Source organism: Salvelinus namaycush, chromosome 26 (assembly GCF_016432855.1).
Source record: "Salvelinus namaycush isolate Seneca chromosome 26, SaNama_1.0, whole genome shotgun sequence".
NCBI lineage: Eukaryota > Metazoa > Chordata > Actinopteri > Salmoniformes > Salmonidae > Salvelinus > Salvelinus namaycush.
This window is the reverse complement of record NC_052332.1, coordinates 1,196,981-1,223,901: the sequence shown is the minus strand read 5'-3', so window position 1 is coordinate 1,223,901 and position 26,921 is coordinate 1,196,981. Positions and strand designations below refer to the sequence as shown.

Below are 26,921 nucleotides of genomic sequence, written 5' to 3'. Positions count from 1 at the left end.
GTCTCCTTCCTGGGCGGTATGGCGGCTGCATGGTCCCATGGTGTTGCATACTATTGTTTGTACAGATAAACGTGGTACCTTCAGGCGTTTGGAAATTGCTCCTAAGGATGAACCAGTCTTGTGGAGGTCTTTGCTGATTTATTTAGATTTTCCCATGATGTCAAGCAAAGAGGCACTGAGTTTGAAGGTAGGCCTTGAAATACATCCACAGGTACACCTCCAATTGACTCAAATGATGTCAATTAGCCTGTCAGCTGTTTAAAGGCACAGTCAACTTAGTGTATGTAAACTTCTGACCCACTGGAATTGTGATACAATGAATTATAAGTGACAATCTGTCTGTAAACAATTGTTGGAAAAATTGTGTCATGCTCAAAGTAGATGTCCTAACCGACTTGCCAAAACTATAGTTTGTTAACAAGAAATTTGTGGAGTGGTTGAAAAACGAGTTTTAATGACTCTTCCGAACTTCAACTATAGGTCCCGATACGATATGTATTGTGATTCTGTATGCATCACGATTTATCACAATTCTATATTTATTGCGATTTCGATACTGCTACAAAGGGGAAAGAGCCATGACAAAACGAGTTTTGATCAGTCATAATGAAAACATGTCGGCTCACCAAGATTGAGGCCAAGCCCCAGAAATACCAGAGTTTTGACAGCCGACTAGCGCAAGCTGATATTACCCATCTAGCAGAGAATCGATACTTGCAATAATATTTTTGACGATATATTCTGATACTCTACTGTATCGATTTTTCCCCTCATCACTACTAAAGCCTAAAAGGATGACGTACAGTAAGTCAGCTAGTGCCCTCTCCTACTCCCCGGCAGCCACGTTGTGTGCGGCGTACCTTCTGGAAGTCGTCAAACTTCTTCTGCAGCACCTCCACCTGCTCCAGGTCGGAGCCCACCTCCTCGTTGGTGAGGGCGCCCTCCTTCTCGTTGATCCACTGCTGCAGTTCGTTAGCCTCGCGGAACAGCATGAACTTCTTGCAGCTCTTTCCTAGCATGTCCTTGCGCTTCTCGCCCAGCTCCAGGAGAGTGCCGTACCTAAAATTACATGATGGAGATTTTAGAATCCCCTTTGTGTTGAGAGAGAGAGAGCGAGCACTGGAACCAGTCACAAGGACCACGACATTGAAATGGGTACTGATTGAGGGAGTGGCAGGAATGGCAATGGCTGCGTTGCTCGTGGGAATGCGTGGTGGCTTCAAACACGACACCTAGAGGGACACTCTGGTCCTACTCACAGTTCCTCCACCTGCTTCATGCGTACAGACACACTGCACGTCTCCTTTGCCCCCGGCCTACTCAGTCACAAACATGACATGCGCAGGCAGGCATTAGCAGTTAGGGAGGGAAATAGAGAAACAGACAGAGAGAGAGACAAAGGCAAGGCCGTTAGTGACAGAAAAGCTTAAGTGCTACTGGCTCACTGGACTGTTATGATAAGGAAGAGACTAAAGGGAGACTAAGAAAAACAGACTGAAAATTTGAGGGAGGGGGAGAGAGAGAGAGAGAGACTGGGACATTGAAGAGGTTAATTGCTAATTAGCTAGGCTAAGATAGGAACGTACATTTGTTTTTAAAAAACAGTTAATCAAACCAGTCGGGTCAACAGGTTAAGTTCTAAGTTAGAGGTAAAAAGGTGGTAAAGAACTACAGGAGTGTACTGAAGATGAGTACTAGGGCATGTAAGAGCAGAAGTCAGAAATTACAGTGGGAAAGGGATGGTAATTTGGAAGTGGGTTAGGTAGAAAGTGGGTTAGGTAGAAGGAGGCCCTTACTGGTTCTCGATCTGGTCCTGGCGGAGGCCGATGCTGCCCTGCTCGTCCAGCAGGTTCTCCCTGGAGGAGGACTGGGTGGGGTCTAGCTTCTTGACGTAGGCTGCGGGCACAAAGCCCTGGCGGTCGTTCACCTCCACCTTCCACCAGTCCTTCAGCAGGCAAGAGAGGTCAGGAGAGAAGACACACAAGACAAACATGTTATTTTTGTCCCCCATAAGGGATGAACATGCATCCCATTCAGTTCATACTATCTTACTTATACCTATCAAATTATTTCCGTTCTACATCAGGTGCCTGATCATGGGTATGGGCTAGCAGCAGTTATTTGTGGACCTGGCCCTGCTTGGAGCAAGGCTTTTGTTCATCTCGCTAAGATGGTAACTTTCTTTTGTTATACAATTTGTGTGCACACACACACACACACACACACACACACACACACACACACACACCTTGTTGGTGCTGTTGAGCAGGGTGAGGATGTCTCCCTTCTTCATGGTGACCTCACGGGGGCTCTTCTCCTGGTAGTCATAGAGGGCCAGCACCAGCTCCTTGCCAGTCTCATCATCGGTGGGCGCAACTTGTTGCTGCAGGTGGAAAGGAAAAAAAGTCTTAAAAAGGTGCAATCTAGACAATAGCAACATGAAAATATCCGTTTGTGTCTATAATAGACCAGGAGTAGTAAAGAAATTACTGATTTGTTGGTACTCTGGTTCTCAGATGTTTGCAAAGACGGGAAAATAGTTGAATTGTTCATAGAATGTTAGCTAGCTAGTTTAGGCATTTATAAAAGTTGTAAAATGGTGCACATTCATTTGACGATAAGACTAAAGATGCAATGTGGGTTCGAGACTTACCCTGCAGGATTGGGCCTGCTCCTTCAAAGCCTGGATGCTGCTGCCATAAGCACTCAGGTCAGACATCAGGGCTTCGTGCTTCTTCAGCAGGGCCTCAGCCGAATCCTCATCCTTGCCGTAGTCGGGACTGCTCACGATGGGCTCTTTCTCCCTCATCCAGGACTCTGCCTCGTTGGCGTCGGCGAAGTACTGCTGTGCCTGCAGTGAGTCCTCCAGGTCCTGCCTGCGCTGCCCGGCCTTGCCTTTAAGGGTGTCCCAGCGGCCGTTCAGCTCCCCCAGCTTCACCTTAACCTCCTCCCCAGCAAAGTGGCCTGGTGAGGACCACAGGGAGAGGGGGGGTTGTTTATTTGCAGCGACTTCAGAAAGTATTCACACCCCTAGATCTTTTCCACATTTTGTTGTGTTACAAAGTGGGATTAAAATGGATTGGTCATTTTTTTGGTCAACAACTAACATTTGAAAAACATTTATGAAAAATAAAACATCTTTGTTAGATAAGTATTCACAGCCCTGAGTCAATACCTTTGGCAGCGTTTATAGCCGTGAGTCTTTCTGGGTACATTTCCAAAAGAGCTTTTCACACCTGGATTGTACAACATTTGCCCATGAATCTTTTCAAAATTCTTCAAGCTCGGTTAAATTGGTTGTTGATCATTGTTAGACAACCCTTTCCAGGTCTTGCCATTGGTGGCAACCCACCTGTTTTAAGCCCCACCTGTTTAGCAAACAAATAATAATAAATAAATACATCTTTGAGTCAATAAAGACGCATACAAACATGGTCTCTTTTTTGCTTTCTTGAGTAAGGCAGCTCCAAAATGCAGGTGTTTCAGCCTAGCTCAGGGCTTTCTGTGGTGGTGGGGCAGCCAGTGGAATATACGGAGTGTAGGGATTGGTCATGTTCTCCAGTTGTGCCACTCATGAGGACACTACATCACCACAAAATCTACTGGGAGAGCTTGATAATTCAAGCCACTTGGGTGCTGCCTGCCATATATTTACATTAGAAGTGCCCATCCAGGGCCTCCCGGGTGGCGCAGTGGTCTAGGGCACTGCATCGCAGTGCTAGCTGCGCCACCAGAGTCTCTGGGTTCGCGCCCAGGCTCTGTCGCAGCCGGCCGCGACCGGGAGGTCCGTGGGGCGACGCACAATTGGCATAGCGTCGTCCGGGTTAGGGAGGGTTTGGCCGGTAGGGATATCCTTGTCTCATCGCGCTCCAACGACTCCTGTGGTGGGCCGGGTGCAGTGCGCGCTAACCAAGTGGGCCAGGTACACAGTGTTTCCTCCGACACATTGGTGCGGCTGGCTTCCGGGTTGGAGGCGCGCTGTGTTAAGAAGCAGTGCGGCTTGGTTGGGTTGTGCTTCGGAGGACGCGTGGCTTTCGACCTTCGTCTCTCCCGAGCCCGTACGGGAGTTGTAGCGATGAGACAAGATAGTAATTACTAGCGATTGGATACCACGAAAATTGGGGAGAAAATGGGATAAAATGTATTTAAAAAAAATAAAAAAAAGAAGTGCCCATCCAAGAAGGCTTAAGGTCATTGGCCACAGATCAAATGGACGTCAAATCATGTTATATCTACCGTAGCTTTGATTGGACTGATCATGTGAACGTCATACTTTCAAAATCTTAGCTAGCAAGCTAGACACGCAGTCATCATGAATCAAGTTGGCAATCTTCTGGCAAATTCTTTTGAATCCCTGTAATATTACATAAAACGTATCGGTGCTCATCAGCCATTATACATAAACATTACACTAAGTAACTAGAGAGTGTTTTCTATCCAATAGTAATAATAATATGCATATTGTACGAGCAAGAATTGAGTACGAGGCCGTTTGAAATGGGCACCTTTTATCCAGGTTACTCAATACTGCCCCTGCAGCCCAAACAGGTTAATGAGTAGGTGTGTCCAAACTTCTGACTGCTACTGTAGTTATATAGACTGTTTGTCCTAGCACGCTCATTAATATGTCTTAATCAAAATTAGGGACTCCCTCTTATCAGCTCATTGTTCCCTTATGACATAGCTTGTACATCTCAATTGTCAGTAGAAACCACATTTGTTTAAGTCAGGCATAAGCTATGTTTTTTTAAAGGCAATAAATGAGGTTGAATGAAAGGCTTCGCTGATAGCCAGGTGTAGCAGTGGTAAGGATTCACTGCATGGTGCTGAAAAGAAAGCTCTGCTGTTGGGACAGCTTTATGTAGGCCTTAACATATTGTGGGCACCGTTTGTCACCGTTATAGTGCAATTAATGTATTGTTTAGTGGCTTTGCTGGCATGCATCTAAAAAATGTTTTTTATGTTTGCCCCATCAAGATTTACATGCTAAAATCGCCACTGCTTGCCATAGATTTTCAAGCAGATTTAAGTCAAAACTGTAACTCGGTCACTCAGGAACATTCACTGTCTTCTTGGTAAGCAACTCCAGTGTAGATTTACCCTTGTGTTTTAGGGTTTTGTCCTGCTAAAAGGCGAATTCCTCTCCCAGTGTCTCCATGAAAGCAGACTGAACCAGGTTCTCCTCCAGAATTTCGCCAGTGCTTTGTTCTGTTCAGTTTCTTTTTTATCCTGAAAAACTCCCCAGTCCTTAACAATTACAAGCATACCCATAACATTATACTGCCACCACTATGCTTAAAAATATGAACAGTGGTACTCAGTAATGTTTTGTATTGGATTTTCCACAAACCTAACAAATGTTTGGCTGTATTACTTTAGTGCCTTGTTGCAAACAGGATAATTTTTTTTGGACAGGCTTCCTTCTTTTCACTCTGTCAATTCGGTTAGTATTGTGGAGTAACTACAATGTTGTTCAACCATCCTGTTTTCTCCTATCACAGCCATTAAACTCTAACTGTTTTAAAGTCACCATTGGCATCATGGTGAAAGGGCTTGGACAATTCATTTCAATTCAGTCAATTCAGGAAGTAAACTATAATTAACTGAATTGAAATTGACCCAAACCTGCTAGATAGTGAAAAGGTGAACAGTTGAAAAAAGGTGACAGTAGGACCTATTCACGTTTCTACGAAACAACTCACCTTCCTCCACCATAGCCTCTCCTTTCTGGGTGACGGCCTTGATGCGGGGCTCATGGCCGGCGATCTCCGCCTGCAGGGCCTGGTGCTTCTTCAGCAAGTTCTGGACGCCGATCAGGTCTTTTCCCCGGTTGGTGGAGGCGGCGATTGGCTCCTTCTCCCGGACCCAGGTCTCCTCGTCCTCCACGTCCCTGAAGAGCTGCTGCAACCGCAGGGAGTCTGACAGCTTCTGCTTGCGGGCGGCCATGGGGTCGCGGAGGGCATCGTAGCGCGCCACCAGCGCCTCCTGCTTGCGCTTGATGTTGTCGCCGTCAAAGTGACCGGCTTCCTGGAACTGACGCGCCTGAATGGTGATGCCGTCGATGCGGTCCTGGAGAGAGAGGGAAAGTCAGTCAGTCAGTCAGCCAACTAACTTCCTGGTGGCAGTTAAGGCTTCGGATCTGAAACAGTTCATGCATATAGTATGACGACATTGTGACTTTTTTGTTCGTTTTGGTCTTCGGCAAGGGTTTTCTCAGCTGTTCTCGCACACTACATTTTTTTCTTGAGGGATGCCGAAGTATGTAGCAGAAGTCTACATCCCTTCGTCGGTGATTGGTCAACAGTAGGGATACTTCAATGAAGTGTGTTGACATTCAACGATAGACTAATCGTTCTCATGCAACTGTTTTCAATTTAGAAATACTATACCCATCATAGCTGTAAAATTGTGCGACAAAGATCTCCTCTCCAAAAACGTCAATGAATGAGACGCTATGGCGTCTCAAGACGAAGAAACAGTACTATTGACGCTTTTCTCGTTTTTAAAGGGAAGGTAATTTTAAGGGAGTTTGCGAGCACACTAGTTCAGTCCGCCTAGGTGTCAGCCGAACCAAATCATGCCGACGCCTTAAGTCAGTCAGCCAGTCTTACCTTGTGCGCAGCCAGACCGCTTAAGTCAACACAACTATTTGAATGCCTGAATATTATAGACCATAATGATGTCACTGCAACCAGGCTATGGAGACTACTTGGAGTGGCAGCTCCCATGCATAGAATCTGAGTTTATTTGTGCCTGTCAATCAAAGACACACAGATCAGCTGTCGCTTGAAACCACCAGGCATGGATGGGATTCTTATGAGGAGATACACTGTCTAGCAGCTGGTCCCAGAGGTAAATGCAACAGTGTCTAAGTAGTTCACTTTATGGGTCTGAAAACATCTGACCTGGAGGCTACTAGTGATGTTGTTCTCCAGTTACCTGGTAGCTGTCAGTCAGTTATCTTGTGGTGATATGGAAGTCACTGAGCGCGTTCGAGCAGATCAAAACTGTGGTGCATCGTGGGTAAATTGTGACTTACTGACCTACAAATTATAATAAGTAGCTATATATGATGCAAGGCGACTTGTAGATCAGTCAGCAGTTGCCTGCACTGTCGACTGCAATGTCAAACAAGCCCTTTACCTGGTGGGCAGCCACGTCAGCCTCCAGCAGGGCGTGCTTCTTCTGCAGGTTCTGGACGCTGGTCAGATCCTTGCCGTAGTCATCTGACGCCAGGTGGCCCTCAACCTCATACAGCCACAGCTCAATGTCCTCCACGTTTCTGTTGAACTGCTGCTGCTGGTTGGCCTCGCGCAGCTTGATGCCTGGGGGAGAGGAGAGCATGGTGAGGAGAGGTTTAGGAGTGGTTGAAATTAAGATAGAAATACCCTTCCTCCTTAAAAAAAGGTTCAAAGATTTTGTTTCAAATCTTGGGGCGCCAAAATTACCTTGTCTAGTAACTAACAGCTAGTCAAATTACAAGATAACAAAAGCACCTTCACTTTGAAACGTTACTCTCCAATAGATGCGGTAGAAGTCAATGAAGCTCATCCAAAATAATGTAAATGCCATGGAAATGTGTGTGGGAAAGATCCCAAATCTCCTCATTGCCCCCACAGAAAAATGAGCCTACATATAGGCTATTGTTAATATGTGTATTTCACACTATGAGGTAACAATCGGAGTATAATGCTTGTATGGATGTCAACCCCAATACATGTTCATGTCATCGTCACCAATCAACTGCATTAGTTAAAAGCGACTTACCACCACCGATTTCTCTAAGCTAGCTAGTTGCACAACTGAATGCATTCAACCAAAAATGGGTCTCCTGCATTTAACCCAACCGCTCTGAATCAGAGAGGTGCGGGGGGCTGCCTTAAATCGACATCCACGTCACCGGCACCCGGGGAGCAGTTGTTAATGGAGGTTAACTGCCTTGCTCAAGGGAAGAATGGCAGATTTTTCCACCTTGCCAGCTCGGGGATTCGAACCAGCAAACGTTCGGTTACTGGCCGAACACTCTTAAGAGCTTAGCTACCTACACGAACGAGTGTTAGCATTTAGCAGTCACTTCTTCTAAACCTGAAAAGTGACTACTTTTAAAATGTTATGCAGAAAAACCAGCCAAATATATCCAAACCAGATTTTAGTAACCACATTGTGGGCGTGTTACAAGGCATCAATCACGACGGATTTGACGAATAACCACTTTGTTAGATCAGACTTGTTGAATGTGCACCAATCTGGCGTCCTTCATATATCCTCCACGATCTGCATTCCATTGACCTTTTTACCGCGTCTATTCACTAGCATTGCCGCCATTTTGTACTACTTCCACTTGAGGGAAACACAAAATGGCGATCGCTATAATAATAGCCACACACTTCATCCGAACTTCACCTCTCCTCCACTCTCGTCGTCTCACCTTTGAGTTCGGTGGCCTCCAGCAGCTTCTTCCACTGGGAGCTGACCTCGTCCATGCGTACAGACACCTCGTCGGCGGCGTAGTGCTTCCCGTCTAGGAGCTCCTGGCCAGACTTCTGCAGAGCATCGATGCGGCTCTGGTTGGCTGACAGCTCCGCCTCGAAGGCCTGGTGCTTCTGGACCTTGCCCTGCAGGTTGGACGGGTCCTGGGGACAACAGAGAGAGCAGAGAGATGGTGTAAGGAACGTGTTGCTATTTGGCCAGAGTACTGTGAATAAGAATCTGTGTGGTTCACGGTGGTACTGCATCCTAATGGGATCTCGTAGCAGTCTAGGAGAAAGCCATGTTGAGCATTGAAACTCCATTATAAAAGTAGCTAGCTAACTAGCTAAAGTATACCACTATAAAGTAGCTAGCTAAAGTAGCTAGCTAAGAAACATTGGTTCCAACCGTACCTTGTAGGCTTCGTCGGTGGCCGTCTTCATCTTCTCATTGATCCAGCTCTTGAGTTCGTCCGAGTCACGGAAGAACTGCTGCAGGTGGAAGGAGTCCTCCAGAGCGGCGCGGCGTGACTGAGCACGCTCGTGCAGGGCGTTGCGGCGGCTCAGCAGCTACAGGGGGAAACACAGATGTGTATAAAATGTCATCCCTAACACCCAGAATATGATATAAACAGACAGTGCTGCAAAGTGCTGCAAACATAGGACACATTACGGTCCTTATCGTATTCATGTGTATGTGCAGATTGTTTCCTGTCTGTACTTACAGCATCTCTACGAGTAGCAACATCCTCCTTGGCATAGTGGTTGTTCTGGATCAGTTTGGTGGCAAATTCATCCAGGGCCTAAAGAGAAAGAGGTCAGTGGTTAAGTTTAAGATTTGAGGAATGAAAGCGGATTCTAGATCTATGGTTATGGCTAGGACAGGTACTCACAGTGATCTTCTCCTCCTGGGCGCTGAGGGACTTCTCAAAGTCCTCGTGTTTCTTAAGCAAGGCCTCCACGCTGTCCAGAGAGTCACCAAGGTCCTCGTTCAGAAGGAAAGCCTGGACATACACAAAAAAAGCATACTTACTTATTAGGATCACACACCCCACCATTTGAGAATAATATTTGGGTGAGTATATTGTTTATTATTATTGTGTGTGGATGGATATACCTCTTGCTTGCTCATCCAGTTGTCGACCTGCTCTGTGTCCCTGTAGAAGAGCTGCAGGTCCATGCACTGCTCGTACTGCTGCCTGCGCACCTCCCACAGCTCCAGCAGAGACTCCTTCTCTTCAGTCAGGACACCCAGCTACACATAAAAATAAACAAGGTAAAAGGAGGATCAATGAATCTGTGTGGAAATCCATGTTAAAAGTATGAAGCCAAAACCAAGGACAGAAACAACGGGAGACAGAAAGACCAGTCCTACCTTCTCCTTGACCTCCTCTAAGGCGTAGTGTCCGGTGTTGAGCAGGGCCTGACCGGCTTCGTCCGTGGCTTTGAAGCTGTCCTCATGGGCATCAATCTCACCCTAAGGACCACACACAGTAAACATCAGCAACACTGGAGGAAAAACGAGCATCACCGATTGAAGATCTAAGAAAATGTACTTTTCAACTGCTAAAATAAAGTTAATTAATTTCAGTGTGTTTCTGTACCTTGTGCTCCTGGTGGCGGTCGAGGAGAGCCTCGGCTCCGGCCACGTCATTGGCCAGCTCGTCAGCGTTGATCAGGGCCTTCATCTCCGTCACCCAGCTGGTCAGGTCACGGAAGTCTGCAGTGTAGCGCTGCAGCCTGCAGGGGGCCAAACACACAGACAGTCAGAGAGGGTTCTACATACTTTCAACTAAACAGGGCCCAAATGGCTGATATAGGAGTTGTTTGACCATGCTATTGTTGGGTGGTCGCTGTGTAGAGCACAGTGGTGTTACAATAACGGTATGGTAGTGACATAGTAACGTTACGGTGTTGACACAGTAAAGCTACAGTGTTCGCTGTTAGGGCAGCCAGAGTGGTACCAACCTGTAGGAGTCGTTGAGGTGGGCGTGGCGCTCAGCGGCCAGCGTGCGGATCTGCTCCCAGTTGGTGATGAGCTCGTCCCTCTTCAGGTGGATCTGGGAAGCGTTCTGGGGGTGGGTCTGCTGCAGACGTTCAGCCTCTCCCCCCAGAGTGTTGACCTTGTCCTCCAGGGCAGCCAGGTCTCTCTCCAGGCCCTCGTGCTTGCGCAGCAGGGCCTGAACGCTGGCCAGGTCCCGGCCAAAGTCATCGGACGCCATGAGCTGCTCCTTCTCCTTGATCCAGCTGATGGTCTCGTCCACATCCCTGGAGGCCACATAACACATACACCCAGTCAGAAATCAACATTTCTTGATTCTCTCAGGTCTTTTGTGGCTTCTCTATCACAGACACCCACACTCCAAAAAACTCACACAACAGTCAGTCCTGGACATACCTGTTGAAGCGCTGCACCTCGGCGGCTCCAAACAGCCTGCCCTGCCTCTGCTGCGCCAGGCCCTTGAGCCTCTGCCAGGCGGCGTTCACCTCCTCCTGCTTGCGGACGATGAGCTCCGCCTCGGGGTGAGACTCCTGGCTCAGCTTGCCCGCTAGCTGGTTCACTTCGTTCACACGCTCCTCGTGAGCCGCCAGGTCCGTCTGGAACTCCTCAAACTTCTTCTGGAGCACCTCCACATGCTCCAAGTCCTGGCCCAGCTCCTCCGAGGTGGCCATGGCCTCCTGTTAAACACGGCTTTGGATTAGGATAGGTTATCTAGTAGGATCCTGTACACATGGTTTAGGGAGGCTAATGTTTAGGATAGGTTGTCTTTAGGGTCCTATGGCAATGGTCTCCTGTTGGACATGATTTAGGGTAAGGCCATGTTGTCTATTAGGGTCCTGTAGACATGGTTTAGGCCATGGCCTCCAGTAGATATGTGTGTGTGTGACTACAGGTTGAGACACTGACCTTGTCACAAATCCAGTCCAGGGCATCCTCACACTCGCGCAGGTACTGCACCAGCTTCTGGGCCTGCAGCAGACGAACACCTTTCTCCTTGGTCTTCTGCAGCAGAAGGTCCCAAAGACGGTGCAGCTCCTCCAGACGAGTCTGTTTGGGCAGAAAGGGAGACAATTTGCACCATGGAATGGAAGCTGATCCAAGACCAATAATCAGCCTCTCAGAGTAGGCCGTGCTGATCTAGGATCAGGTCCCCTCTGTCAATATAACCTTATACATTATGGGAAATCAGGGCCTGTGTTCATAACGCATCTCACGGAAGGAGTGCTGACCTAGGATCAGGCCACCCTGTCAAAGTGATCTTGTTCAATATGATCCAAAAGTTCAAACTGATCCTAAATCAGCACTCCTACTCTTTATGAATATGGGCCAAGTACTTGCTGAGGTTGTAGTTTGAGACCAAGATAAGTGCTTATCAATGGAACAAAATGTTCCTTTTAGGTCACACAAATCATGCACTTTTCATTAGGTATTCTTAAATATCGCATAACCACACAACAAACAGAACAGAACAATGGATCTGACAGAAGTGGAGTGGAACCTAAAAGTGAGAGAAACAGAAGAGCCAGGAGGTCGACAGCACTCAAGCACCTACTTTTATATACTCCGCCATATTGAAACTTGAGACTATGGGTCTCTGGAAAGTCCGGTAGGGCGTGAAGGACTGAACCAGACATGATTGGGTTAAAAAGGGTAGATTGTGTAGTTCCATCTTGGTTAAGCATATAGCTCAGCGGACTGTGTGTATGTGTGTGTCTTACGCGGATGGTTTCAGAGGCAAAGTGACCCTCGGAGATCATGAGGTTGCCAGTCTCGTCAAGCTTGATGATGGCCCCAGCGTTGGCCTGCACCTCCGCCTCGAAGGCCTGGTGTTTCTGGAGCTTGCCCTGTGGGGGAGGAGGCAAGTTAGCGTGGCACAAAGACTAGTGGACAGGACAGACATACCTGGCCAAGGGTCACAGCAAAGAGGGTTTTATGACGACTGATAATTCTGTGTGTGTGGTTTTATGGCCACGCTGTTTCGTTTTGAATGGCCACTGGCAAGCCTTAAAGCCAGTAAATTCACAACAAGTGGCTTGTGCATCATAAAGGTCAATCAAATCAGGATCTTAACTTCAGTATTCACTTTTTTTCTATGCCCTGTTTACAGCTCCACCCAAGTCCAAGTCATAATTTATTTTATTAGCCTCAACTGGCTTCCTATCCATCAGCACTGACCTGGAGGTTGGTGGGGTCCTTGTAGTTCTCATCGGAGGCGATCTGCAGCTTCTCCTGGATCCACTTCTCCAGCTCATCGGCATCGCGGCGGAAGAACTGGAAACGGTAGGAGTCCTCCAGCTTCTGCCGGCGCACACCCGACAGCTCCTTGAAGCGCCGGTAGCGGTCCAACACCTGCTGCCGACGCTCCTGGATGTCATCGGCAGACTCCAGCACTTTCCCACCACTGGTATCCATTCTCTGATGACACAGAAAGGGGGAAATTAGGATTTAGAACTTTTTATAATATTACAGGAGTAGCCCATTGTTATCCATATAAAATAGAATTACTGATGGGCTTTGCCTGTTCTAGTAATTATATTTCCGTTGTAGGCTAATCATTAATACTACTTTCTATTTGCAACAATGTTTCAGCTGCAACTTTTGTTTTCTAGTTGTCAACATTAATAGTTCCTACAATTGGGATGAGTGGATGAGAATGTTAAGATGGCTGCCACCATTTGTCCATCCCTTTGAATAGAACAAAAATAAAATGGTCCAACTGAGCCTGCCATGGTTACGCTAGCTTGATCACATTGAGTATTAGTTATTTTATTTACCCCTTTTTCCACCCCAATTTTGTGGTATCCAATTGGTAGTTACAGTCGTCCCATCTCTGCAACTACTGAACGGACTCAGGAGAGGCGAAGGTCGAGAGCCGTGCGTCCTCAGAAACTCAACCCAGCCTGCTTCTTGACACAATGCCCGCTTAACCCGGAAGCCAGCTGCACCAATGTGTCAGAGGAAACACTGGCGACCGAAGTCAGCATGCACTGTGCCTGGCCCGCCACAGGAGTCGCTAGAGCGCGTTGGGACAAGAACATCCCTGCCAGCAAACCCTCCCCTAACCCGGACGACGCTGGGCCAATTGTGCGCCGCCCCATGGGTCTCCCGGTCGCGGCCGGCTGCAACAGAGACTGGACCCGAACCAGGATCTCTAGTGGCACAGCTAGCACTGCGCCACTCAGGAGGCCCACATTGAGTATTTCTACTTGCCTGATTTCTCTCATCTTTAGGCTTTTAAAAACACAAGAGATCGTAGAAACACAATAGCTGTGGAGGACTTCCAAAAGGAGTTCCAAATATCACACAGTGCAGTTCATTCTTTTCTCTTTCCCTGGGGGCATTTGAACACAGTGCAGCACTTTATGGATCGCTACTCACCACACAAGAACGGATCTAGAGGAAATGCCACGTAACTTTGTGGAAGAGAACCAGACAAGGGTAACTATGCTATGAATTGACAAAAACTCCCCAGTGAAGTAGCCAGCTCCTCTCCAGTCAAGCAGCTAAGATGGCAAGAATGTCATGGGGGGAGGGGAAATAGGCAGAAATTTCACACAGCTCTGAACAAACAGTAACCAGGCCCCCATGCACAATAGGACTGTGGCTGTCAGCCCACACAGTGGCCCTCACCCCCTCTCACACCCTGCCTATACACCCCAAACCCCACCCATCCAACCATACACCAGGGGAGAGTGGAGGCCTGTAGGGAGATGAGTAGGGTGAGGTCAACAGACAAGGTCAGTGTCACCCACCCTGTATTCTTGTCCCCCAGCCTGGATAGCAGAGGGGCTGTTAGAGGACCACACTCTGGGTGGCTGTTACTCAGTCGCTGCAAGGCAGGCACACCCCAAATGCTTCCTCTCACACATTAATGGGAATGTGGGGGGTGGGCTACACATGTGGTGCTATTTAAGGAGTGTGTGTGTAACACCACAAATTATTACCATCCAACGATTTAGGCCTTTGAGGCTGATGTAACAGTGAACTGTATCAGCTACATTGCATTCAAAATGGCAAGTTGGACCATTTTCCATCACTGAATATTTTAAATAGACAACATTTTGTTTTAGCACGTGAGGCCTCAAACCATGAGAACGAGAAGCATGAGAAGCAAAAATATACAGTACCAGTCAAAAGTTGACACACTTTCTCATTCAAGGTCTTCTTTTTTTTAAACTATTCTCTACATTGTAGAATAATAGCGAAGACATCAAAACAATGAAATAACACATGGAATCATGTAGTAAACAAAATAGTTATTTAAAGTAGCCACCCTTTGCTTTGCACACTCTTGGCATTCTCTCAACCAGCTTCATGACAGTCACCTGAAAGGCTTTTCCAACAATCTTGAAGAAGTTCCCACATATGCTGAGCATTTGCATCTGCTATTCCTTCACTATGCGGTTCAAATCATTCAACCCATCTCAATTGGGTTGAGGTCAGGTGATTGTGGAGGCCAGATCATCTGATGCAGCACTCCATCACTCTCCTTCTTGGTCAAATAGCCCTTACACAGCCTGGAGGTGTGTTGGGTCATTGTCTTGTTGAAAAATAAATGATAGTCCTACTAAGCCCAAACCAGATGGGATGACGTATCGCTGCAGAATGTGGTAGTAGCCATGCTGGTTAAGTGTGCCTTGAATTCTAAATAAATCACTGACAGTGTCACCAGCAAAGCACCCCCACAGCTCTTCCTCCATGCTTCAGTGGGAACCACACATGCGGAGATCATCCGTTCACCTTCTCTGCGTCTCACAAAGACACGGCGGTTGGAACCTAAAATCTTACATTTGGACCAAAGGACAGATTTCCACCGGTCTAATGTCCATTGCTCGTGTTTCTTGGCCCAAGGAAGTCTCTTCTTCTTGATGTCCTTTAGTAGTGGCTTCTTTGCAGCAATTCGACCATGAAGGCCTGATTGATGCAGTCTCCTCTGAACAGTTGACGTTGAGATGTGTCTGTTACTTGATCCCTGCGAAGCATTTATTTGGGCTGCAATTTCTGAGGCTGGCAACTCTAATGAACTTATCCTCAGCAGCAGAAGTAACTCTGGGTCTTCCTTTCCTGTGGCGGTCCTCATGAGAGCCAGTTTCATCATAGTGCTTGATGGTTTTTGTGACTGCACTTGAAGAAACTTCTTGACGTTCTTGACATTTTCCAGATTGACTGACCTTCATGTCTTAAAGTAATGATGGACTGTCATTTCTGCTTTTTTGAGCTTTTTTTTTTTGCATAATATGGACTTGGTCTTTTACCAAATAGGACTATATTCTGTATACCAACCCTACCTTGTCACAACACAACTGATTGGATCAAACGCATTAAGGAAAAAAATCCACAAATTAACTTTTAAGAAGGCACACCTGTTAATTGAAACGCATTTCAGGTGACTATGTCATGAAGCTGGTTGAGAGAATGCCAAGAGTGTGCAAAGCTGTCAAAGGCAAAGAGTGGCTACTTTGAAGAATCTCAAATATATTTAGATTTTTTTAATTATTTTTTTACTTCTTAGGGATAGGGGGCAGTATTTTCACTTCCGGATGAAAAGCGTGCCCAAAGTAAACTGCCTGTTACTCAGGCCCAGAAGCTAGGATATGCATATAATTATAGCAAGGTAGCATTGGATAGAAAACACTCTGAAGTTTCTAAAACTGTTACAATAATGTCTGTGAGTATAACAGAACTGATTTGGCAGGCAAAACCCCGAGGACAAACCATCCAGGGGGGAAAGAAATTGAGGTCATAGTATTTCCTAATGGTTTTCTATAAGAAGCCCTATTTAATAGGAACCTGGTTGCAGTTCCTATGGCTTCCACTAGATATCAACAGTAGTTAGTAATTGGTTGATGTTTTTCTTTTGAGAAATGAAGAAGCATGGCTGTTCTTTGTAAGTGTCACTCCATGTGGACTCTACTGTTTGGTGCGTGTGAACTGGAACGCGCTTCACGTTGTTTTTATCCGGTATTGGAAACAGTTTACCCCGTCTTAAATTGTATCGATTATTTTTGTTTTAGGATACCCGAGGTTGGATTAGGAACGTTGTTTGAAATGTTTGGACCAAGTTTACAAGTAACTTATTAGATACTTTGTAGTCATGTTGGGCGAGTTGGAACCGGTTTATTTCTGAATCAAACGTGCCAAATAAACGGATATTTTGGGGATATAAAGAAGGACATTATCGAACAAAAGGACCATTTGTGATGTTTCTGGGACATTTTGGAGTGCCAACAGAAGATCTTCAAAGGTAAGGCATTTATTATATCGTTATTTCTGACTTTTGTGTCGCCACCTGCCTGGTTGAAAATTATTTTCATGTGTTTGTATGCGGGGCGCTGTTGTCAGATAATCGCATGGTCTGCTTTCGCCATAAAGCCTTTTTGAAATCTGACACTGCGGCTGGATTAACAAGAAGTGAAGCTTTATTTTGATGTATTACACTTATATTTTCGTGAATCTTGAATATTGATATTTCTGTAGTTTGAATTTGGCGCTCTGCAATTTCACTGGATGTTGTCAAATCGATCCCGCTAAAGGGATTGGCGCGCGAAGGGATCACTAACAGGTAACACTTTTTTTACGTCATCACTATTCTACAATGTAGAAATGTTTACTATTTAAGGAAAACCCTTGAATAAGTAGGTGTCTCTAAACTTTTGACTGGTACTGTAAATTCAAATTAATTCTATGTCGCCCCAGCCCTACATCTGGAGTCTTTCTCAGGGCGGCGTTACCTACACTGTGGCTTATCAGGTCACTGTGACCTCTGATACACCCTGACCAGGCCATGGTGGAGGGAGGCCAGGCCAGCTGAACACCATAGCTAGAAAACTCACAGCCCCCTTCATCTCAGGTCAGGACTGTGTGAGCATGAGTCTCTCACCCAGTTCCAATAGACCATCTCATACCGCTTTCATACACTGGCTTAAGACATTCTCAAAATAAATAGTCTTAACCATTTTACTTCCAGCTTGTTATCAACTGCTTCCATAATTAAAGATACAGATATGGTGTCTCACAACAGACATGAATAAGACAATGAAAGTAATTAGGATTCACGTTTCACTGAATTCTGTTTATTGTCAACATATCACATTAAGGAGGGACAGAACATTGATCTGTCAGTGAACACCATGAGTAAAGGGGAACACACAGAGAGACAAAGACAAAATATCACTGACAGTCAATCAGTCAAATGGGGACGGGGGACGACTGCTAGACCAGATGAGAGGCCCACTGTTAGAGCACAGCCAGCACAGCTCCCATTCAGACCGAGAGAAAGAGTGATGAGAAATAGATGGAAGGTGAAAGAGTGAAATGGTCCATATCTGACAGTAGGATTAGTGGTGTCAGCAGTATGGTGGCTTTCCATTCAGCAGATCCAGGAAAAACTGCCTGGTCCACAAAGGGGCTTCTGGGCTGGCTGGCTCTCCTCAACACGCAACAGACCAGTTTGTTGCCCGATTCCATTTCTCCCAAAACAACCTCCATCCATCCATCACACCATTAAGCTAACCCACGGAGGAGACACCACCAGCGCTAACATAGGAAACTGGTCATTGTTCTGAATAGCTCTTGGGAGTACATGGCCACTGCCATCGAAACAAATACAGCTACATAGAGATAGAAATGGCAGAAATAACTGACTAGATTGTGAAAAACAACAGGAGTCAGGCTGTCTGACTAAGCTTATTACTAGCCTCTCTACACTGGCCCATTTTCTGTAAAAAGCAACCGACTAGTTAATATCCCCCCCCCCCCCCCCCCCCCCCACATCCCCTAACACCAGTCCCAATTCACTGATGGCTTAAATCATCCCAGAATTTAGCTAACCGCGACCCGTTCTGCTCTGATATCTGCCCGAGAGTATAAATGCACACACTTCTTGACTAGTCTGCTAACTGTGCTGAGGGACAGCTCTCTGGACCAATGAGAAAACAGTCTTTGGAACATGTGTCTTTGGGGCACCGGCCTCTCCTGGAAGAGACTGTGCTGCTCTTTGACACAATGCGCCAACGTTATTGTAGAAGGAGTGACGCAAAACAATATCTGTAAAATTCACTGCTTTGGTGTAAACTTGAAAACACACAACCTGCAAAGAGTTTGGCCTCTTGACGAGTGGCTTAAAAGTCAATTGAATCTGTGTGCAGTTCCAGGTGTCAAGTAAATGGTTACATTACAGACCAAAATACATTTGGTAGTATTTATCAATTTACATGAATTAACTTGTGGAGGGAGGAGGCCATTTCATAGTACAGGTTGTATCTTCGACCGCCAGAAGGCCCTCTAGCACAGTGCTTCTGCAATAGCAGATAGCACTCGATTCCAAATGGTGCGAATGGTGTGAATGGTAGATAACACCAACCACCTCCATCTACCACCACCCTCTCTATGACACTTTCCCTCCTCCACTCCCTCAACCACCTCCCACACACCACTACTAAACAGCAGAGCGGAAGACTTCCTAGAAGCTCACTGTTTATGTAACCCTTGCTCTCTCTCCAACAAGCACATTCAATTTTAGTGTTAAGAGGAGGAGACTATGAGAAACACCATGCACAAATTCCATCCGCATGGCGATAGGTTAGTCAAAGTCCAACCACCTGATTTCTAAACCGTGCAAGCAGCAATTTATTTTAAAAATGCTCCATGGTGGTTAAGACTTCAAACTAACAGTGTTTAGGACTGGCCTACTGTACACATAGAGAGGTTGTTTATTGAGGTGGTGGACCCACATCCTGTTGTGGTGAGGCCACTAAACACACAGTACTAGACCACATGAAGGACGGATCGTCTTGCTAACTATAGGCCTAGATACCAGGAGAGATGTATGGGTTAAATACTGACACTGGTAGCTAGGCTAAATTGCCACTTCAGTACCAAGTTCATAAGACATCTTTTGAAAAACAAAGACATTGTCAGTACTCAAGCACAGGCCGGCACACTTGAAGCGTTATGTAATCTTAGCTGTTTCAAGGTTCTCTAGAAGCCTCTTCGTTTCCTCAGTCCTCCCCTTCAGTCATTTAGCTGTGTTTTTCATTGCAAATCAAATTTTATTTGTCACATGCGCCGAATACAACAGGTGTAGGTAGACCTTAGAGTGAAATGCTTACAAGCCCAATGCAGTTAAGAAAATAGAGTTAAGAAAACATTTACTAAATTAAAAGTTTTTTTTTAAAGTTACAATGAAATAACAATAACGAGGCTATATACAGGGGGTACCGGTACCGAGTAAATATGCAGGGGTACAGATTAGTCGAGGTAATTTGTACATTTAGGTAGGGGTAAAGTGACTATGCATAGATATTAACAGTGAGAAGCAGCAGTGTAAAAACAATACAAATACTTCAGATGGCAATTTGATTAATTGTCCAGCAGTCTTATGACTTGGGGTGGGTAGAAGCTGTTAAGGAGCCTTTTGGACCTAGACTTGGCGCTCCGGTACCGCTTGCCGAGCAGTAGCAGAGAGAAAAGTCTGACTTGGGTGACTGGAGTCTTTGACAATTTTTTGGGCCTTCCATTGACACCTCCTAGTATAGAGATCTTACTGGGAGGAAGCTTAGCCCCAGTGATGTACTGGGCTGTACACACTACCCTACACAGCGCATTACGGTCAGATGCCAAACAGTTGCCATACCAAGCGGTGATGCAACCAGTCAGAATGCTCTCGATGGTGCAGCTGTAGCACTTTGAGGATCTTGGGACCCATGCCAAATCTTTTCCGTCTCCTCGTGCCCTCTAAATGACTGTCTTGGTGTGTTTGGACCATGATAGTTTGTTGGACACCAAGGAACTTGAAACTCTCGACCCGCTCCACTACAGCCCCGTCAATGTGAATGGGAGCGTGTCCGGCCCTCCTTTTCCTGTAGTCCACGATCAACTCCTTCGTTTTGCTCACGTTGAGGGAGAGGTTGTTGTCCAGGCACCACACTGCCAGGTCTCTGACCTCCTCCCTATAGGCCGTCTTATCGTTGACGGTGATCAGGCCTACCACCGTTGTGTCGTCAGCAAACTTGACGGTGTTGGAGTCGTGCTTGGTCACGCAGTCATGGGTGAACAGGGAGTACAGGAGGGGACTGAGCACGCACACCTGAGGGGCCCCCATGTTGAGGATCAGCGTGGTGGATGTGTTGTTGCCTACCCTTACCACCTGGGGGCAGCCCGTCAGGAAGTCCAGGATCCAGTGCAGAGGGAGGTGTTTAGGCCCAGGGTCCTTAGATTAGTGATTAGCTTTGTGGGCACTATCGTGTTGAACGCTGAGCTGTAGTCAATGAACAGCATTCTCACGTAGGAGTTCCTTTTATCCAGGTGGGAAAGGGCAGTGTGGAGTGCGATTGAAATTGAGTCATCTGTGGATCTGTTGGGGCAGTATGCGAATTGGAGTGGGTCTAGGGTTTCCGGCATTATGGTGTTGTGAGCCATGAACAGCCTTCAAAGCACTTTATGGCTACCGACCTGAGTGCTTCGGGGCAGTAGTCATTTAAGCAGGTTAGGCGTTCTTGGGAACAGGGACTATGGTGGTCTGCTTGAAACATGTAGGTATTACAGACTTGGTCAGGTAGAGGTTGAAAATGTCAGTGAAGACACTTGCCAGTTGGTCCGTGCATGCTCTGAGTACACGTCCTGGTAATCCGTCTGGCCCCGCTGCCTTGTTGACCTGTTTAAAGGTCTTGCTCACATCGGCTACGGAGAGCATGATCACAGTCATCCGGAACAGCTGGTGCTCTCATGCATGCTTTAGTGTTGCTTGCCTCGAAGCGAGCATAAAAAAGGTATTTACCCTGTCTGGTAGGCTCGTGTCACTGAGCAGCTCGCGGCTGGGTTTCCCTTTGTAGTCAGTAATAGTTTGCAAGTCCTGCCACATCCGACGAGCATCAGAGCCGGTGTAGTAGGATTCAATCTTAGTCCTGTATTGATGCTTTGCCTGTTTGGTGGTTCATTTGAGGGCATAGCGGGATTTCTTATAAGTGTCCGGATTAGTCCCCCACTCCTTGAGAGGCAGCTCTAGCCTTTAGCTCAGTGCAGATGTTGCCTGTAATCCATGGCTTCTAGTTGGGATGTGTACATATGGTCACCGTGGGGACATCGTCGTCAATGTACTTCTTGATGAAGCCGGTGACTGAGGTGGTATACTCCTCAATGCAATTGGATGAATCCCGGAACATATTCCAGTCTGTGCAAGCAAAACAGTTCTGTAGCGTAGCATCAGCGTCATCTGACCACTTCCGTATTGAGGGAGTCACTGGTACGTCCTGCTTTAGTTTTTGCTTGTAAGCAGGAATCAGGAGGATAGAATTATGGTCAGATATGCCAAATGGAGGGCTAGGGAGAGCTTTGTATGCGTCTCTGTGTGTGGAATAAGTTTTAACGGAGGTTGCCGTTCTGTCTTGCTGATACACGAAAAACCCAACCAACTGCATATTATCCGTGTCGTCCTTCAGCCACGACTCGGTGAAACACAGTTTTTAATGTCCCGTTGGTAGGATAGTCTCAAACAGAGCTCATCCAGTTTATTCTCCACTGATTGCACATTGCGGCCCCTGTATCTCCGTCTTTTCTTAATGCAAATGACGGGGATTTGTGCCTGGTCCGGGAGCAACAGTATATCCTTCACGTCAGACTTATTAAAGAAAGCTTTGTCCAGTTCGAGGTGAGTAATTGCTGTTCTGATATCCAGAAGCTATTTTCAGTCATAAGAGACGGTAGCAGAAACACAAAATAAGTTAAAGAATACGGAAAAAATATATAAAAATAGCACAATTGGTTAGGAGCCCGTGAAACGGCAGCCATTCACTCCGGCGCCTGAATGAAGGGAATCAGCATTATCCTAAACGAATAGCCTATTATTTTGCTATTCCTCATAACATTAACTCAAAAGCAAATATTTTCACATAGTTACTGTCTGCCATAGCTCTTCGTCACTGAAGTAACCACCACACACACTACCTTTTCAGACATAGCTAATGTTATGAAGGCATATTATATAAAAGATATGATCGGGCAGGCTTAAACAGCTTGCTGAAAAGGGGTTGGGGTGAGGACAAGATGGTGGAATGGGCTATATCTGGTCTAGAGTGATATGATCTTTCTCCTAGTAATGGAGGACAGGAGACAAGGAAGGAGCAAGTCTCCAAATGAGGTTTGGCTATTATCTCTGTATTATAGAGATGTCTGAGCCTCTCGAGTGGCGCAGCGGTCTAAGGCACTGCATTGCAGTGCTAGAGGCGTCACTACAGACCCGGGTTTGATCCCAGGCTTTGTCGCAGCCGGCCGCGGCCAGGAGACCCATGAGGCGGCGCACAATTGGCCCAGCATCGTCCGGGTCCGGGGAGGGTTTGGCCGGCCGAGATGTCCTTGTCCCATCGCGCTCTAGCAAATCCTTGTGGCGGGCCGGGCGCATGCACACTGACTTCGGTCGCTAGGATGTACGGTGTTTCCTCCGAGACATTGGTGCGGCTGGCTTCCGGGTTAAGCGAGCAATGTGTCAAGAAGCAGTGTTTCGGATGATGCATGACTCTCGACCTTCTCCTCTCCCGAATCTGTACGAGAGTTGCAGCGATTAGACAAGTCTAACTACTAATTGGATATCACAAAATTGGGGAGAAAAAAAAAAAAATTGAGTCTCATATTCCCACCACGGCAGCGATGCTTTGACAATACAGTATCTATTCCCACCCTCTCAACATTTTAAAATCAGATCTTCCTCATAAAAGACATGCCACAGATTCCATTTGAGGAGGCCAGAGATATTTTTAGAGCCCTGTGTGGCTCCCATCGCTGCCCAAGTATGCAGAGAGAAATCGCTCTACGGAGAGAGAATGCAAAAAAGTGAGTGAATGAGAAGGAGGGGAGGCGAGGTGTATCGATTTGCTCCATTAGAATTACTGCCACGCATAGTACCACGACCTAGATAATGAATTTGAGCGCTGCGAAGTCCTCGCTGGCTTCCTGGCATAAATGTATTAATTTTGATGGAGAACAAATAAGAATTCTACCGAGGAGAAAAAAATGTTTTCACAGTTTCACTTTGACATCCCTACCTTATATATTCGAATTTCCACTCGAGGTCCAGGTTATGGAAAATCTTTTTTTTTCTTAATTCTTGACAATGTAGGCCTGACTTGTCCAAATGATTTGATTACAGAATGAGGAATGAAGTTAAGCTTGGGTGTAACGTTGAGAATAAACAGTCCAACACAAGAACCCTTGCCAAATGAACTCAGAAAAGCACCATTCGGTAGAGTAGTAGAGCACTCTATCCTAAAGGCCCAGTCTCATTCCAAGGGAATCCTGAGAGACAGTGGAAAACCGATGAAGTCACATAACAGCCCCTTCCTGGTTCCCATGGAAACATAGCTTCTCACTAACATATGCCAAACTGGGAGGATGCTGGCCGGAAGAATTTACAGGAAACGGTAGGGCGCTCCCACAGTACAGGCAGAGTTTCTAAACCCAGAGGTGCAACATCGCGAGACTTCCAGGAATGCTTGCAAAGCAGACTCGGCAGACTTGGGGTTTTGCAAGCCAATGGGAGAAGTGAAAAATGTGTCCTTAGGTTTTGTATTTAGATGTTGAGAAAGTTAACTAAAAATTGGAACCAATGTCTTAAGTAGCTGAAACTGTCATTACTACAACCTTGTGAAAGTGACCAACACGTTTTCATCAAAAACAACTTTATGTCAAAGGAGTGCCTTTGATTTGAAGGCTTTCAAATGCGGAGTTCAGCATGACACGGTCGTTAGATCTGATAACATGTTTCTGCGAATGAGCTAACATTGCCATGACATCACCTACAAGCGTGATCAGGGATTTCGATTGGAGAAGCAGATTCTGCCCATCTTCATACTGTGTCATCTTTGGTACATAGGTCGTTCCATATGTAGTCAATTAACTGCACCCCTCTTAAATTTGAACGAAACCTTGCATACATGTTTGCCCATGTTAGAAGTGGTCAGAAGGGACTTTTTGGACCTGAATGCCAAAACAAGGTGCTCAAAGTAAACCCATTTTGCATACCGCAGCCTAACACGAGACAGCCATGTCTTCATCACTGAAAAAGATAAAAAGTTTAATGTAATTTGAAAGCTTACAAAGGTTGTCAAACTGATGTTTGCTTGAAAAATATTTTTTGCTTAGACCCTATTTTACATCATCTGAGGTGTTTGTGTTGTGCCTGCCATTGGTTGAGACACCGGATACTTCAATACAGGGTGTCATGTTTTGGCTGATAAATATTTTCATTTTAGTCATTCAGCAATGTTATCCAGAGCGACTTACAATTAGTGCATTTATCTTAAGATCGCTAGGTGAGATAACGTCACAATCATATGTACATTTTATTTCGTTGGAGGCGCCGTGAGAGTTATTTAAGTTAATCAAATCGGTAAGGTTTCAGACGTTTTCGAAAGATGGGCAGGGACTCCGCTGTCCTGACTTTAACTTTAAGGGGAAAGTTTGTTCCACCACTGTAGTAAAATGTGAATAAAGTTGAAATTTCAACTTTCAAAATGGTACCAAAAAGATGGTTGGAGGTCCACACAAACAATGTTGACTTGAGTGGGAATATCCACTGTTATAAAGGGAACTGTCAAATAGGAAACCTATTGAATCATAGAAATACAGATAATAGAATAGACATACCCATTCAAGTTGACATTCGAGGGTGGGTGGACCGGCGGCCATTTTACTGGTAGTAATTGCATGTTGACGATTCAACTAAATGTAAACGTCAAAATGGTGTAACCAGCTACATTGCAGGGTTCTGAAGGGTTAAGTCCATTGTACGAATTATATTTCTATGATTTAAATGACACCCTGCATTTTTAGATAGACATTAAAACTTAATGTCAATTTCTTCATGAACTTTTCAAGAAATTATAGAATAGTTTGACAACCATGTTTGTAAGCTTTCAAATGATATCAAACTCAACCGTTTATCTTTCTCAGTGATGAACACATTGGAAGTCTCATGGAAGGGTGGGGTACGCAAAATTGGTCAACTTTGAGCACCTCTATCTCCTGAATGCTTCATGAAATGTAACTCCGTGACCACTTTTACTATGGGCAAACATGTTTGAAAGGTGTTATTCAAATCAAAAGGGGTGCAGTCAGAAAGTGATTGAAATCATATAGAACGATACACATTCCAGCTGGGGGTGCAAAGAGGAAAAGCAGAGCAGCAGAAAGGAAAAGGATATGGGCCCAACAATGCTTCAGTTCCCTTCCCTCTTGAGTGAACCTTGACCTCTTACAGCTCCCTCAGAGTCCTGGCCGATCGACAGCATGCCCAAGGGGGGATTCGAGTTCATTCGCAAACCAACCATCCACTGTTAAAACTATCTACAAGACTGAGATTAGGCTACATGACAAAATATTGAGCTCTATTGTTAATCTTTTTTTCACAAATCATCACACAACAGTCATACAAGTCCCAAATCCTACTCTGGAACATTACCAAAACAATCATGTCTGGATTAGGCTAAATCAAAATGGCTGTCATCCAGTCAATGACGCATTGGAAAGCCTGTGTCAAAAAATTTGATATCTGTGGAGGTTTACCATGCCAAATGCAAACCTGATTCTCTTGCATGTATTATTTTTCATAAATAACGGTCAGTGACATTAATTTAATCCAGCTCAGTTCAAGTAACACAAACCCTCGGTTTCATGAACGCAACCACACAAATCCAGTCGCACAACGCAAGCAGTACACAGGCCTGAATTCAGTGATTCAATTACCATGGAGTCCAGTTAAAACCAATCAAATTACCAAATTAACCCAGTCCTTCAAGACAAGAAAACATTTTCTTAAACACAAACAACGCATGCAGTAAACGCATGCCGGAATTCAGTGACTAATTACCATGAAAATAAACTAAAACCAATCAACTAACCAGAGTTAGATTAACAGTCCACCATATCCAGCTACTCAATTAGAAACTCTCAAAATGACAGGACATAGGCTAACCAGCAAACTGAAACCCAACGTTAGTTATAATCAGCGAGTCAAGGTATTCTAGGCTCCTTATCCAGAGCCTTGTTCTGTCCAACTGTCTTTGCTATGTCCTATCAGTACCTGAGGAGAGGTGGTGGCCATCGTCTCCCTAGGCAGACGCTGTTGCCCTAGGTCTTGGATTTCCATGGTGGCCATGAAGCCAGCAGCAGTCACTGCGGTCTAGGCTCCAGATACAAATCTCAACTGATAAAGGAAGAATGAGAAACTGACCGCCTCTTATTCTCTCTCTCTCTCTCTCTCTCTCTCTCTCACTCTTCCGCTCTCTGCAGAGCAGACAGACGCATTGCCCCTGCAGTGGCTCGGCCGTGTCGGGAGCAAGCCAAGATAACGCCCAGCCCTTGCGTCTTTCCCTCTCCCTCCCGCCCTCGCTCCTCATGGCCTCCTTTCTCTCAAACAGTCCCCCTGACTACTCTCAGCATTCTAGAAACTTCGATGAACA

The 26,921-nt window shown here is 45.9% G+C and overlaps 1 protein-coding gene across 4 annotated transcripts in view; it reads right to left on the bottom strand.

The window, feature by feature from the left end:
• Positions 1-26,921, bottom strand: part of LOC120020896 (spectrin alpha chain, non-erythrocytic 1-like) — a 64,610-nt gene that overhangs the window by 27,164 nt on the left and 10,525 nt on the right. For 3 of the 4 annotated variants that reach the window (XM_038964516.1, XM_038964518.1, XM_038964519.1), the window contains exons 1-19: positions 26,543-26,720; positions 12,646-12,885; positions 12,189-12,314; positions 11,377-11,517; positions 10,867-11,147; positions 10,437-10,736; positions 10,073-10,208; positions 9,844-9,945; positions 9,586-9,723; positions 9,362-9,472; positions 9,194-9,271; positions 8,883-9,038; positions 8,429-8,633; positions 7,144-7,325; positions 5,703-6,069; positions 2,654-2,964; positions 2,249-2,383; positions 1,797-1,945; positions 861-1,059 (exon numbers count right to left, since the gene is read on the bottom strand). In XM_038964516.1, the coding sequence (XP_038820444.1) occupies positions 861-1,059; positions 1,797-1,945; positions 2,249-2,383; positions 2,654-2,964; positions 5,703-6,069; positions 7,144-7,325; positions 8,429-8,633; positions 8,883-9,038; positions 9,194-9,271; positions 9,362-9,472; positions 9,586-9,723; positions 9,844-9,945; positions 10,073-10,208; positions 10,437-10,736; positions 10,867-11,147; positions 11,377-11,517; positions 12,189-12,314; positions 12,646-12,885; positions 26,543-26,617 (3,432 nt within the window). In that variant the 5' untranslated portion in view covers positions 26,618-26,720. Of the gene's footprint in view, positions 1-860; positions 1,060-1,796; positions 1,946-2,248; positions 2,384-2,653; positions 2,965-5,702; positions 6,070-7,143; positions 7,326-8,428; positions 8,634-8,882; positions 9,039-9,193; positions 9,272-9,361; positions 9,473-9,585; positions 9,724-9,843; positions 9,946-10,072; positions 10,209-10,436; positions 10,737-10,866; positions 11,148-11,376; positions 11,518-12,188; positions 12,315-12,645; positions 12,886-26,542; positions 26,721-26,921 lie in introns of those variants that run through there. The other variant, XM_038964520.1, reaches the window with a different exon arrangement.